Source organism: Nyctereutes procyonoides, unplaced genomic scaffold, assembly GCF_905146905.1.
Source record: "Nyctereutes procyonoides isolate TBG_1078 unplaced genomic scaffold, NYPRO_anot_genome, whole genome shotgun sequence".
In the NCBI taxonomy this organism is placed as follows: Eukaryota; Metazoa; Chordata; class Mammalia; order Carnivora; family Canidae; genus Nyctereutes; species Nyctereutes procyonoides.
In genome coordinates, this window is record NW_026575025.1 from 10,326,252 (window position 1) to 10,339,778 (window position 13,527).

At 55.7% G+C, this 13,527-nt stretch overlaps 1 protein-coding gene across 5 annotated transcripts; it reads right to left on the bottom strand.

Annotated features, from left to right (window-relative positions):
* Positions 1 to 151: 151 nt before the first annotated feature.
* On the bottom strand, positions 152 to 10,688 carry KLC2 (kinesin light chain 2). Of its 5 annotated transcripts, none has more exons than XM_055312163.1 (16): positions 10,671 to 10,688; positions 9,555 to 9,829; positions 6,417 to 6,647; positions 6,196 to 6,265; positions 5,347 to 5,569; positions 4,585 to 4,672; positions 4,398 to 4,499; positions 4,128 to 4,301; positions 3,777 to 3,876; positions 3,029 to 3,078; positions 2,856 to 2,923; positions 2,290 to 2,398; positions 2,029 to 2,187; positions 1,828 to 1,952; positions 1,531 to 1,588; positions 152 to 1,168 (listed from the first exon to the last, which is right to left on the bottom strand). In XM_055312163.1, exons 2-16 carry the CDS (start codon positions 9,780 to 9,782, stop codon positions 1,085 to 1,087), a joined length of 1,869 nt encoding a protein of 622 aa, XP_055168138.1. In that variant the 5' UTR covers positions 9,783 to 9,829; positions 10,671 to 10,688; the 3' UTR covers positions 152 to 1,084. The 5 variants fall into 5 exon arrangements, with proteins under 5 accessions (XP_055168138.1, XP_055168123.1, XP_055168137.1 ...); XM_055312148.1 differs by lacking the exon at positions 10,671 to 10,688 and adding an exon at positions 10,523 to 10,662; XM_055312162.1 differs by lacking the exon at positions 10,671 to 10,688 and adding an exon at positions 10,523 to 10,652 and having other exon boundaries at positions 9,555 to 9,792.
* Positions 10,689 to 13,527: the final 2,839 nt, after the last annotated feature.

The window sequence follows — 13,527 nt, forward strand, 5'->3', positions numbered from 1 at the left end:
AAACTGGATCTGTGAGGCCCCCAAACAAATCCGGGATAGGAGCCAAATATCTGGGCTCCAGCAGCGCTCGCTCGCTCGCAGCCTCTCCCGACCTCACCCCCAACCTAGAGACGCTAGGAGCCCCCGGCCTCCGCCCCAAAACAAGACCGACTCAGATTCAAACGGTCTTTATTTCTACAGCAACATTTGAAAATAGAGAGCGACAGCCTCACCCCGCAACTGGGGCAGCCCCTCCTGCCACAGGGGCCGTCACTGCCCCTCGCGAGAAGCTGCAGGCATGGGAGGCGTGGCAGGATGGCTCGACAGGCGGTGCCCGGGGCGGGGTCAGGCCGTGCCTGGGCCGGGCGGGGACTGGAGGAAGGGGCAGTGCATAAGGCCGGGATGCTGGGCAGGGCCCGGCGGTGAGAGGACGGGCAAGGGGAGGGGGCACTCCGTCCTGGGGCGCGCGGGTCGATGGTGGGGCTCAACGCGTCCCTCAGAAGCCAGGAGGAGCGCGTGAAAGCCCAGGGAACCCTTTGGGGAGGCGCCGCCCCAGAGATGTAGAGCCTGGGAGATACCACCGCGCGGAATGGGGATGATTAAGGCCTGGGCGGTACCACTAGAGAAGGGCGGGATGAGGGGAGAACCGGGCAGTACCGTGGACTGATGGAAGGGGCGCGGCCAATAACTTATTTCTCTATATACAGAAGCAACGGCCGGGGACGGGGGGAGGGGGCAGGAGGACAGGAGTGCTGAAAGGACGGGAGGTGTTTAGTGTTCTCGGCTCGGGGGCCTGGGGAGGGCGGGCCGCTGAGTCTCTACGTTGGAGACTCTGGCCAGCCTCTCACCTGGCCCTGAACCTACAGAAGAGGGGGCCCTGCTGGATGGAATAAATAAGGGGTGGAGCTGGGGTGGAGCTGGAGCGGGCAGGCCCAGCCTCCAGGGCTTAGGCTGAGATGACAAGGGAGGAGGTTACCCTGAGATTGAACAGAAAAGACAGGGGTCCTTGGGAGAGACAGGTGGGGCAAGCAGCAGGCCCATGCGAAGGGCTGGGGATGGGGGCAGTGCCGCGTGGAGGCTCTGGCAACTGGCTGCCCCTTCAGGATTAGCCCACGAGGGAGCTTCGTCGGGAGAGGTCCATGGAGCTGGAGCTGAGGGTGCGGCTGTCAGAGAAGCCTGTGCCTCCAGGCTGTGGGCAGAGGGAGCGGGTGGCTCAGCTTCATGCTGTTGCTAGCCTCTACTTCCCTGGTCAGAGGGGCCTGAGCAGCCAGAGTCCCTGAGCTGGGGCCCCTGACCATGTCCTGGTGCTCTGGTACCTCCACAGTTACTGTGTTGGCACAGGTCACTTGCATGTCCACCCCAGACAGGAACTGGGTTTCCCTCATTTGTCTCCCTGTGTCCAGCCCAAAGCCAGGCCTGGCACAGAGCTTTAAATGTTTCTAGATTAAATAGACATGATTGACAAGCTTGGCAAGTACACAGGACATGCAGTCTTTGGGCCCTGGGGCCTGGGCTTCACTGCCCAGTGCTCCAAAACCCACCCAGCCCTACCTGGACTGGCTCTTCCACACTCTTGTTGAGGAAGTTCAGAGAACTGGCCCGCTTCATCCTGAGGAGAAAGGAATGCCTGGATTTGCCCAGGGGGAACTGAGGGAGGACATGGGAAGGGGTCTGGTTGGAGCTGGAGACGGAGGCTGATGGGAGGGGAGTAGATCTGGTGGGTGGGTAGAGCTGGAGAGAGATGAGGGAGTTCACCTGGATCCGGAGCTCATCTGGGGTTGGTAGGTTACTGGGTGGATTCTTGAGAGGTTCACCTGGGTGGAGGGCCCATCAGTGGCAGAGGCTCACCTGGGATTAGGAGGCTCCTGGGGGCCACCACCCTGCAACTTCTTCACCAGCATTTCACTGCTACGCCTCAGGGCATCTCGGAGTTTGCCAAAGGAGCCACTGCGCCGCAAGGAACCACTGCCGTCCTGTGGGGTGGACGAGGCTGTCTCTCTGCCACACTGACAACACAGCCTCCTGGCCCACCCCAGGCCCAAGACTCACCCCGCTCCATTCAGCTGCAGGCCCTGCCTCCTCAAGGTCAGACTCAGGCCGAGCCCCAGCACCCCCAGTAATGTCTCGGCTGCCACGGCGATCTCCCCTCCCACTGCTGCCATCTTTCAGCAGTTCCACTACCTTGGTCTGGCTCGCAGGATCCAGGCCCTGAAGGGGTGGCAGGGCATATCAGGTGGAGTCATGAATCCTGACTGGAACACACAGGGCCACACAGGTGCCTGCCTGCACCCCTCAGGCCCATTGGCCCACCTGCTTGCGGCTGCGGCTGGCACAGTCCTCCAGGGTATGTGCAGCTTCTAGTTTCCCCTGGCGCCGGTATAGGGCTCCCAAGCTGCGCAGGGTAGTGTTGACTGTGGGGCTGTGGATGGGACAGCAGGGTAGTTTCAAAGTCAGTGTTCCCCAGGAACTAGGCCCATCCTAGCATCCGCCTCATTGGGCCCCGAGGAACCATCCAGCCAACCAGAATCTTTCCCCTCCTGTGTCAGGTCCTGTGTTAGGCCTGCCTAGAATCTCCTGTCTTTGTCTTGGAATCATCCCTAGTTCCTAGGGTTGGGGACCTGGCCTCCAAGCTCTGAGTGGGATGTTGCCACCAGGACTCAAAGCTGGGAGCCCAAGAGCAAGATAATCAGGCTGTCCCAGTGCAGAAAGCATTTTTGTGACAGGTGGCCTGTGACCCAGGTCTTGTAAGACAAGTTGACAAAGGTGTGTGTTCTGGGGGTGAACATTATGGAGTGTAGAGCTTGGACTTGGATCCCACCCAGGATATTGTTTCCCTGCCACCTGCTCTACTTCCAGCCCTGCCCCACTGTCCTCACCTGTCTACTTTACAGGCTTTGTACCAGCTGCCATATTCCCCATAGGGGGTGCTGTCCCGGCGCTTGTCCTGGGGGAAGGAATGGTCAGGAAGGTGACAGAAGTCCCTCCCCTCTACACATCCCTAGCCTCACCCTCCCTCTCCAGACCACCCTAGCCCTGCCCATAGAGCTACCTTGCTCTCCTCCCGTTCTTCTGCATGCATCCAGATGGGTTTGTTGTCCCCTGGAGGGAGAAAGGGGGCTGTCACCAGCCTCCTGTATAGGCTTCTCCTGGTTGAAACATAGGAGGACTGGGGTCTGGGGAGGAGGTCAGGAGTACCCAGGGAGGATCAGGGTTGGGTTTTGTTGAATGTATGAATGAATGAATGAACGAACATGTGAACAAAAAACAGACTCAAAACATTATTGACCCTCTTCTGGAACATGGAGATGACATGGCACAGGCTTGTGTTCGAGGGGCTTGCGATTGAGGGCTGAGGGGAGCATATCCTTATACCCACAGCCTGAGACACATGCTAGTTCTGAATGATAGTCCAGCTATCCCCATAATCCCATAATCCCATAGTCCCAGCCCCATAATCCTGCCCATTTCAGAGCAGGAAATGACTGATCACTGGAGGCTGGAAGGTGGCTTCCCAGAGGGGGAGACATTTGGGGTGGGCCTTCATGGTGAGAAGGAACTGCTCAGCAGAGGAAGGGGAAAAGACTCTGGGCCCAGGGCATGGGCTATGCAAACGGTGTATATAGCACCAGCAGGACCCAGGAGACTGTGTCCGTTGAGTGTGTTCACATGTGTGCACAAGTGGTTGGGGACCAGCCAGACCCCACAAGGGCCCGTCCAGCTCAAGTATTTGCCCTGGAAGCCAATGGCTGAGTATGCCTGTGCTGTGTGAGCTGGGGGCACATGATGATCATACTCACCATTGACAGAGCCGAACTCCTTCTCATGAGCACGGGTGAGGATTTCCTTGTACAGCGTCTCTGCATCCTGGTATTTGCCCTGCTTCAGGTAGCAGGAGGCCTGGAGGAAGGCGGCCAGAGTGAGCAGGATGCAGGGAGCAGAGCCTTTTCCTCCCTCCCTTCCTCCCTTCCTCCCTTCCTTCCTCCCTCCCTCCCTCCTCCCTCCCTCCTCCCTCCCTCCCTCCCTCCCTCCCTCCCTCCCTCCCTCCCTCCCTCCCTCCCTCCCTTCCTTCCTTCCTTCCTTCCTTCCTTCCTTCCTTCCTTCCTTCCTCCCGCATCCTCTTCTCTCTCCCCACTCCTGGCCCAGAGTACCAGGTTGTTCTTGGTCTTGGCCACGTTGGGGTCATCAGGCCCAAGACGTGTGGCATAGATCTCCAGTGCCCTCCGGTAGTAGTATTCCACCTCCTCAGCTTTGCCCTGATTCTGGCACAGCAGGGCCAGATTGCTCAGCTGCTTGGCCACATCCGGATGAAACTTGCCCAGGACCTGGGATAGGAGTGGGAGCCAGTGGCTGGGCTCAGTGCTGGCCCAGGCCCCTGGCTGCTGGGCCCACCCGGCCTGCCCAGCCCTGCCTGCTCCTACCTTCTCCCGGATTTCCAGTGCCCGCTTGCACAATGGCTCGGCCTCTTTGTACTTGCCCCGCTTCCCATACAGGACTGCCAGGTTGTTTAATGTTGCAGCCACCTGAGGGATGGGGGAATGGAGGCTCAATGACCCAGGGCCTTGCTCAGGGCCAGGGCAGCCCCCACCTCCTACCCACTCTACTCACAGCCGGATGATCCTTGCCCAGTGTCTTTTCACGGATGGCCAGGGCATCATTGAGCAGGTGGGCAGCCTCTTTGTACTTGTTCTGGTCCCTGGGTATAGGCAGAAGCATGGTGAGGGTTGCCCTCCAGCCTGAGACCCTCCCATAGTGGTCCCAGATCCCCTTGGTCACTCTCTGGTATTTACTGATGAGTGGACAGGATTATGACCCAGAGTTTGGGGAGACCTGTTCAGCCCCTGCCCTCTAGGAGCTTGGGGGTACTTAGGACAGTTCACTCACAACTCACCAGGGCACTGAGTGCTGGGGTTTGAGGCAGACTCCCCAGGATTTTACCCCCACTTCCTCATGCCCAGTGTACCATGTTGTCTATGCCCCAGGGCCTTTGCTCATACTGTTTTTCTGCCAAAGAAAACTTTTCCAGTCCTTTCATGTTCTGGGCCAACTCATCTTTCACCAGAGACCTTTCTTAAACTTGATGCCCAGAGAAACTGTGCTGCCTCCCTAGTTATGGCCAAGCCTTTCTCTTCCAATAGACTAAGCCTTTTCCACATTTGTAGCCCAGGTTCAGAGAGGCCTAGGCACCCTGTGGGCTCAGCCCTCTCTGACCATAATCTTTTCTATGCTACTCAACTGCCTGATAGAGCCCAGCTGCTGAGCTCTAAGTCCTATCTTATAGCAGGGACTGAAGGTTTGTGACCCAAGGCTGGAGCCTTCAGGAAGCGTACAGGCACTCCCATGGATGGTTGTGGCCAGAGAAGCCCTCACCGATAGACCAAAGCCAGGATGTTCAGCATGGTGGCGACGTCAGGGTGGTCATGGCCTGAGGTCTTCTCCAGGTCCTCAAGTGCCTGCTTGCAGAGTGGCACGGCCACCTCGTAGCGGCCCTGTGAGGCGTACTGAATCACCAGGTTGTGCAGGGTGCGGAGCCGTGCTGGGATTTCATAGCCCCCATGCTGGGCAGCCACATCCCCTCCTCCAGGGCTGGGGGCTGCAAGGCCAAGGGCAGATCAGATGTACCAACTGCCTCCTGGGCTGGGCTGGCACACACCAGCCACGCCTTTGACCTAACTGACATGTGGCCCTAGGCAAGTCACTAGCTATGCTGCCCCAGTTTCCCCCACCTGTAGAGTGGGTAGAATCCCAGCCCAAATATCTCAAGCTGTGTGTTCTAGAGCAAGCCACCTAACCTCCAAGACACAGCCTTCCACCTACAGAAGGGAGACTCTGATATGTGTGCTCGACGCTACTCGCAAGGCAAGCATTGACCTAGGGCTCAGTACTGTGCATGCATCCTCTTGAACCCTCAGAGGAGGCTCAAAGAGGCAAAGAAAACAGTAGTCCCAGAAAGACTAGTGGCAGAGTGGGACTGGAACCCAGGCCAGGCTGCTCCAAAGCTCTAAACTGTGATACCCATTTCTCAGAGCTTAAGGAGAGAGAAGCAACATGTGAAACCTGCCTTTTAAACTCTAACATACTGGGATGTGACCAGAAATGACGCAGGAAAGAACATGGCAGCCTTTTGGTCACTGTTTCTAGTGACCTCTGGGTCCCAAGGACAAGGAGTTGACACAGCCCTCCCTTCCCCCACCCCCAGAACCAGCTGCCCCTCTGCACCTGGGCTCTGCTCCTCCTCGTTGGGGAACAGGTCATCCAGAGAGTCTTTGGGGACATCCCCCTTTTCCTCCTGGGGAGGACAGAAAGAGCATCAGGGAAGGAGGGTGTGGTAGCCCAAGTGTCAGTGGCTGGGCAGAGCCAAGTCTTCCCCATGTCCATCCCGACTCCCAGGCCTCCCCCCACCCCGCCATGGCCTTGAAGTGGCCATGGTAGGGGCTCACGCTGGGGGATGTGTCCTCATCCAGCTTGCGGATCTGGCTCATGAACAGCAAATGCTGCTTCTCCTCCTCAAGCTGGGCTACAGCCTGCTCACTGCGCTGTAGCTTCTGCTGTGTTCCAGCCAGCTCCTCTCGCAGCCACTGGTTCTCCTGTACCAGGCGTCGCACCTGAGCTCGCAGCTTCTGCTTTTCTGACTCCACAGCCCCCAGGTGACTCGACAGTGCCAGGATCACCTATGGTACCAGCCAGCCAAGATGAGGGTTAGAACACTGTCCACCCCTGGCCTGGGCCTCCTGGGGTGTTGGGGCCTGGCTGTGCCTATGAAGAGCTGCAGGACTGAGTTCTCCTGTCCTCAAGTTTTCCTGTCATCAAGGGAATTATCCCCCAAGACCCCAACTAGACCCTAGTCTAAGACCTGAATCTAGGAGGTTTGGGACCCCTGGCTCCTTTCTTCTGGAGTCAGGAGCCCTGGGTTCCCCGACTGACCCTGGTGGACTCTGAGAAAGTCCATCCCCTTTCCTGGGCCTCTAGCTAGTCTTCTGCATTAAAAACCCCAATTCAAGGACACCTGGGTGGCTCAGTGGTTGAGCATCTGCCTTTGGCTCAGGTCGTGATCCCAGGGTCCTGGGATCAAGTTCTGCATTGGGTTCTCCGCAGGAAGTCTGCTTCTCCCTCTGCCTATGTCTCTGCCTCTTTCTGTGTGTCTCTCATGAATAAATAAATAAAATCTTGAAAAAAAAAAAAACAACAAAACCAATTCCCACCTCATTGAGTTTATCACAAAGAGGGCTAGTTGGGGTGTTGCACTTTCCCTGAGCTAGCCATTCTCTTCTTTTGTCTCTCCTGGGAGTTGTACTCCAGCTCTGCTGCCACAGCCGCTATTCCATTGCTCCCTTCCCCAGGGCTAGCAATTTCCTAAGAACCCTGATAAATGGCTGAAGGGCCACCAAAAGACCCCATCCTGATTTCTGCCCAGGTAAGCCTCTGGCCTTATGCAGCTCCCAGAAATGAGAGGTATACATGTCCCAGGCCCCAGATGGCCTGGGAATCACAGGGAAAAGGGACCAAGAGGCCTCAGCTTCAGCCCCTACCCCTTTCTCAACCTCTAGGACTCTTCTCCTGAGCTTTTAGGCTCTTCCTGCCTTGGAGCCTTGCATAGGCTCAACTCCTCTACTTTTTCTCCATCCTTCACAGCTGGGGTCATTTCTGCAGCCCTAGGAAAGAAGGGCACTTTCCCTCCATGCCATCCTCTTGCCCATCTGTGTTGGTGCCTCTGCACACTAGGAGGGGAACCCCTGTGTTTATCTCTGTACCTGGAAGCCAACTAGCCCAGGACGGAATGACCAGCACATTGCCCTCCAGAGGGCCAGGCTATCTGGGACCCTACACTTTCTAGTTGATTAGCAAATGTGTAAGTGACAGGTGTTTGCACAACCACTAGCTTTTTAAAAAATTCCCTAAACAGCCTGGAAATATACACAGCAGATGGCATGATCCCTATTTTAAAGACAAGGAAACCAACATGATACCAACTGTCCAGGATTCATGGAGCCAGGCAGCATCTCAGCCAATATTCGAAGGGGCCAAGGCTCTCCCACGGAGAAAGTGTGTACTCCTTATACACCCCAGTGCCTTCTGAATATCTCCATCTGCACACCATCCTCCCAGCCCCAACGTAGAGGTCCAAAACAGAACCCCTGATCATCCAGGCTCTGTTGTCCCCTTACTTGTTTAAACCACACATCTGGGAGTTACTTTGCCCTCCTCTCTCCCCCCTACTCCATCTCCAGGTCCTGCTGGACCCACCTCCAGACATATCTGGAACTGGGCCCCTTCTCTCCTCCCTCCTGGCCACCTCTGTAGTCCAAGCTACCATTTCCCATTTGAATTCCAGCAGTGACTTGCTAACCACCTGCTACCTCCTTCCACCCTTGACTCTGGTTCATTCTCCACACCTCAGCCAAAGGGAGTACTTATTTATTATTTTTTAAGACTTAAAACAAAAAGTAATCTCTATACCCAACATGGGGCTCGAACAACTCTGAGATCAAGAATCACATGTTCTACTGCGTCATTCACACGCCCCCAGACAGAGCTTTTAAAATCTAAGGCTTGGGCAGCCCAGGTGGCTCAGTGGTTTAGCGCCGCCTTCAGCCCAGGACCTAATGCTGGAGACCCAGGATCGAGTCCCACATCAGGCTCCCTTCATGGAGCCTGCTTCTCCCTTTGCCCGTGTCTCTGCCTCTCTCTCTCTGTCTGTCATGAATAAATAAATAAAATCTTTAAAAAAATAAAATAAAACCTAAGGCTTACTGTGTTTCTTAACTGCTGAAAACCTTCAAAGGCCTCCTGCTTTTCTGAGAATACAAGCCAAACTACTAAGGTACAGCATGATTTGGCCCCTGCCTTTCCAAAGGCCTCTTCTGTCCCTCTCCTTCCCCCAGGAAGCTCTAGTTAGGTCTTCTCTCATTTCTCCTACCACAACAAGATCTTTCCTATCTTAGGACCTTTGCATATATAACCTCTTGCTTCTCTCCCTTTTCTGGAGGCCGGTTCATTCCCTCCTTCAGGTCTTGGTTTAAATGTCACTTCCTCAGAATTCTTGCCTGACCAATAAATGAAACTTCCTGCTATAAGCTATCACAAGATCTTATTCTTCTCTTTGTACAATTTACCACAACATGTAACATATGTGTGTTTTTTACTCTCTCCCCAGTGGACCAGGGCAGAGATCTTGACACTCTTGTTGGACCTGTGTCTCTAGCATATAACAGACTGTCTGGCACATAGTAGGCACTTGATAACTGTGAAGGAATGAATAAGAGAATGAATGGGGTGGGGAGGAGCGGTTCTTAAGGATTTCCTTTTTGTTCTCCTATGCCATTCAGTCTCTGCTACCCATCAGAGAAGCCAGGAACAGGGTTCTGTGTGGGGGCTAAAGGATGATCAGGCTCTCTTGAGGCAAGGCACTCAGCTGGGGTTTCCAAAGCTCATTCATTTTTCATCAGATCTGGGGTCTTACCATGGGCTCCAGAGGCCGCAGGTTCCCTGCTCAGATTCTGTTCCTACTCTGCCTGGATTCCTCTGGAAGGCTCCATCCCTCCGGTTACCTCCCACCTCAGCATCCCAGACCAGCCTACCTGGGCCTCCCCCAGACCCAGCTCGATGGCTTCCAGGGAGCGACGCAGGAGGACACATCGCTCCTGTGAGCCGGGCTCCGCCTCACCAGCTTCATGAGCTACCAAGGGAGCGAGAAGGGCACGATGCTCCCCGCGCAGGGTCTCGAGGCCTTGGATGACGGCCTTGGTGCCCAGCACGATCTCATCCTGGCTCAGCTTCTCCTCCCGCGGAAGCACCATCGTAGCCATGGCGTGCTGCCTGTGAGGGCGAGGGGGCGGGCAGGCGGGTTCCGGGCCTGGGGCCACACCGCCGTCCGCCCCGGATTAGGTAAACACCTCGGGTCCCCGGACGCCTGGGTCCCCAGGGTGCCTGGGTCCCCAAGCCGGCAACCCGTGCCGTGCCGGCGCTCGGCCTGCAGGGGGCGCGCCCAGCTCGCCTCGGTTGGGGAGACGCAATGCGGTGAGGCCGGTGAGGCTGGACTCGAATTGGGCCCAGACCACCCGCTCAGGCCGGCTTAGGCGGCAGCCTCGGGACTTCCCCGGGGACTCCCTTAGGACGGGGAGCGCTGGAGGGCGGTCCTACGGGGATCGTGGAGGCTTACTCGCATTGGGGAGACCCCAGCCCTTCTAGGAGATCCAGCCCCAAGCCTTCGGGCAGCCCCTTCCCCAACAACTAGGCCGAGTCACAGAGCCCCTCCTCTAGGGAAGGCCGACCATTTGGAGACCCTCCCCCTAGAGAAGCCTTGAAATCTCGGCTTCTACATCCTCCCCCCACCAGGCCGCGCCCACAATGACCCCTCCCCATAGGTCGGCGCGACGCCCCGCGGACCCCTCCCCTAAAAAGGCCGAGCTCCCGCCCCCGGCCACCCAGGACCGCGCCCCCTCCCAGCAGGCCGGCCTTGTTCTCCCGCACGCTGCGCCCATGATGACCGTCCCCTAGGCCGACCCAGGGGCCCCTCTCCTGGCCGTATCGGCCCGCGCGGACCTACGCCTCCCAGAGGCTCCGGCCCGGGTCCTGCTCAGGTTCCGGCTCCCGCCCCGCTTCACCCGGACCCGCAGCCGGGAGCCGGTCCCGCCGCCTCCATCCCGCCGGCCTTCCCAGAAGTCCTCGCGCCGCCTTAAAGGTGAAGCCTCTACCTCGGCGGCGTCGGAGGGGGCAAAACACTCTCTTCTCTTCCCGCAGGCTGCCTTAAAGGAGCTCGCAGGCCGGGCCCGCTTCGGGCTAGGAGGGGGCGGGGCCATTCTATGTGGGGGGGGCGGGGCCATCGCGGGGGCGGGGCACAGAGGGGCGGGTAGTGGGCTGCCTGGAGGCACCGTTCCAAGCCTCCACCACCCACGTCCCTGCGGCCTCGGATTCCTCGACTGTACACCGCCCCGAGGCCTCAGGGGTGTGGAGAGGCTCGGGAGATCCTAACCTTGAGTGCACCCAGTGCTGCGGCCAGAGGACAGGGGTAGAAACCCAGGCGCAGGAAGAGGCCTGGCCTTTAACGAGTCCAGAGCGAGACTTTTGACACTTACTGATGTTTAACGAGGTAGTTACCACTTCTTGAGCATTTACTGTGTGTCGGGCGCTTTGATGCTTTAAGTGCATCTATTCATTTAATGCCCACAAGGACCCAATAAAGCGAGCACTGCTGTTATCCGCCTCTCGAATATCTGACCCCAGGCTCATTTGTCTCTAGGGACTGGTTATGCCCCTCAACCAACTTTCAGAACTGTCTAAGCCCCTGTGGGATTCGCAGTATCTTAATGCTGCTTCCTGGGAGAAATGCTTCTTGACCCTAACGGAGAAAAAGTGGGCATAGGGCAGCTGGGCATCTGCCGAAACAGAACCCCGTGCCCCTGTGGGTGAACACAAGTGCTATTTGTTGACCAGATACCCTAGGCAGAGTGACGTCATTCCAAGCTCAGAATAAATGTCGCCTCCTCAGAAAGCCTTCTTTGATCCCTGACCTCCCATAAAGTCCCCTCCTGCACCTGTTTCTCTCTTTAGCGCTTATCCCTTCTAATATTTTTCTTGTTGGTTTTCGGTCTCCTCCCTAAAGTGCAGGCCAAGACCTGCCTGCCTCGTTGACTCCCACAGTAGCCCCTGGCCAGCCACAAAGAAGCACTCAGTAAATGTTGGTTTTAAAAAAGTGTGGGAGGGTGCACTTACTGGTGTTGCCAAATCCCCTCCAAGCCCCGGTTTTGGTCTGACGCTCTGCAGCCCTGGGTCAGTGGCTATTCTGGCACTGCCCCCACTGCTTCTAGGTTGATGTCATTAGTGAGTGACAGCAGGATAATCACCTGAGGGACAAAATCTGACAAGGCCTGGCACTGGTACCTATGTGTTACTCATGAATCCAGGTGGGTTCAGACTCAGAGTCCACCAAGTTAAGTGTCCTGGTGGATGCAAGAATCTCCTTGGTATCGTCTCTGACCGAGACATGGTCCTACATCCCTAGGTCAAGTATATCCTATGGTAAGCTCACTATATTCTGCTGTGAGACTGATCTAAAGGTTAAGACGTTTTCCCTTAGCTCAAAAAATACCTTCCTACAGTGCTCACGGACACCAAACTGAAGTTCTGTCTTCAGGAAGAACAGTTTCTTCTCTTTTGCCAATGGAGATATTTGGAGACCTCCACGATCCCCCTACCCAGTCTTCTCCTTGCCTGGACTGACAAACCCTATCCCATGACCCACTCCTGCTCCAGTTTCCTCCAGTTTCTCTTTTTGGGGCGTATTTTAGGTGTTAATCCATATATTGCCCAGAATATGGTGCCCAGTCCAGGGCTCAGGGATCCAGACAGGGAGTGAACTTCACAGATCACAGAGGGATAGTCCCCACTTCATGAATGTCCCCTGTCCACCATGAAGTTCAGGTCAGGCTAATTTTGACAGCTACCACACTGCATCTGCTCAGGGTGTTTGTTAACTAAAACCCCAGATTGCGCACATCCCAGTTATATCCAGCGAGGTTCTCCCAGGACCTGTGCTTCTGCCAAGTATTTTTTTTCCCCAGTGATTTTTAAAGGAGCTAATATAGTCCTATGATGCAAAATTCAAAAGGCACATACAAGTTACAACGAACTATACTTGTTTCTCTCTGACCACTGTCCTCAGCCCTTCAGGATCTCCTACTGTTCCCAGTTTCTTGTGTTCATCCATTAGGTTGTGTGCATTAGTGCAGAATTTGGGTTTGTCCTTGTCAGTTTCATCTGGTCAGTCTTCCTCTAGGGCCCTGCAGGTTGGAGTCTTTTGTGTTTGGGGTCTGTCTTCCTTTAGTTGGCATTTTCTTCCAGAGTGCTGGCTGTGGTGTGATAATCCAACCTTCTATGCAGGTAGACCCCATCAGATCTCTGGCTGCATTCACCTCTTCCTTCCTGGAGAGGAAATGGAATCTGGAGCTCAGAGCCCCTTTGTCATTCTTATTGAGGCTCTGCTTTAGAATCTCCTGTCAAAGGGACTTCATGAGAAGGCTCTTCTAGAGATTGGGATTCTGTAGTACAATGGTAGGTCCTGGGTATCTCTTATTATTTCAAAACTTCAGTGTTGCCTGTGCTATGCATCCTGGGTTGAAAGCCACTGCTTAAATGTTTTTGTTTTACAAGGAAACTGAAGCCCAGAGAGGGGCTGGCAGCTGCACGTGCAAAGAGAGCCTGCTGTTGGGAGCTCAGGCTACCAGTGACCGACCACCTTGTCCTTCTCTAATCTACAGTCCAGGCTATTTTGCCTCAGTGTGTAAGGGAGACTGACCACAGAGAGTAGAGGTCAAGAGAACTGAGGTCAGATTGCTTGTTCACACCCACACAGCAGCACACTTGTACACACCCTTCACACAGCCTTGGTCAGGTCCACTCAGAGGCACTGACCAGATAGATGCCTGCCTGCCACATGTACACCTCCATGTGTATGTATTTATAGGCCATGTAGGAATACCACACATACCCAAACACAAACACACATCTACAACCCCTGCTATCTTCCCTTGTACTTTCTCTCCATCTAACAAA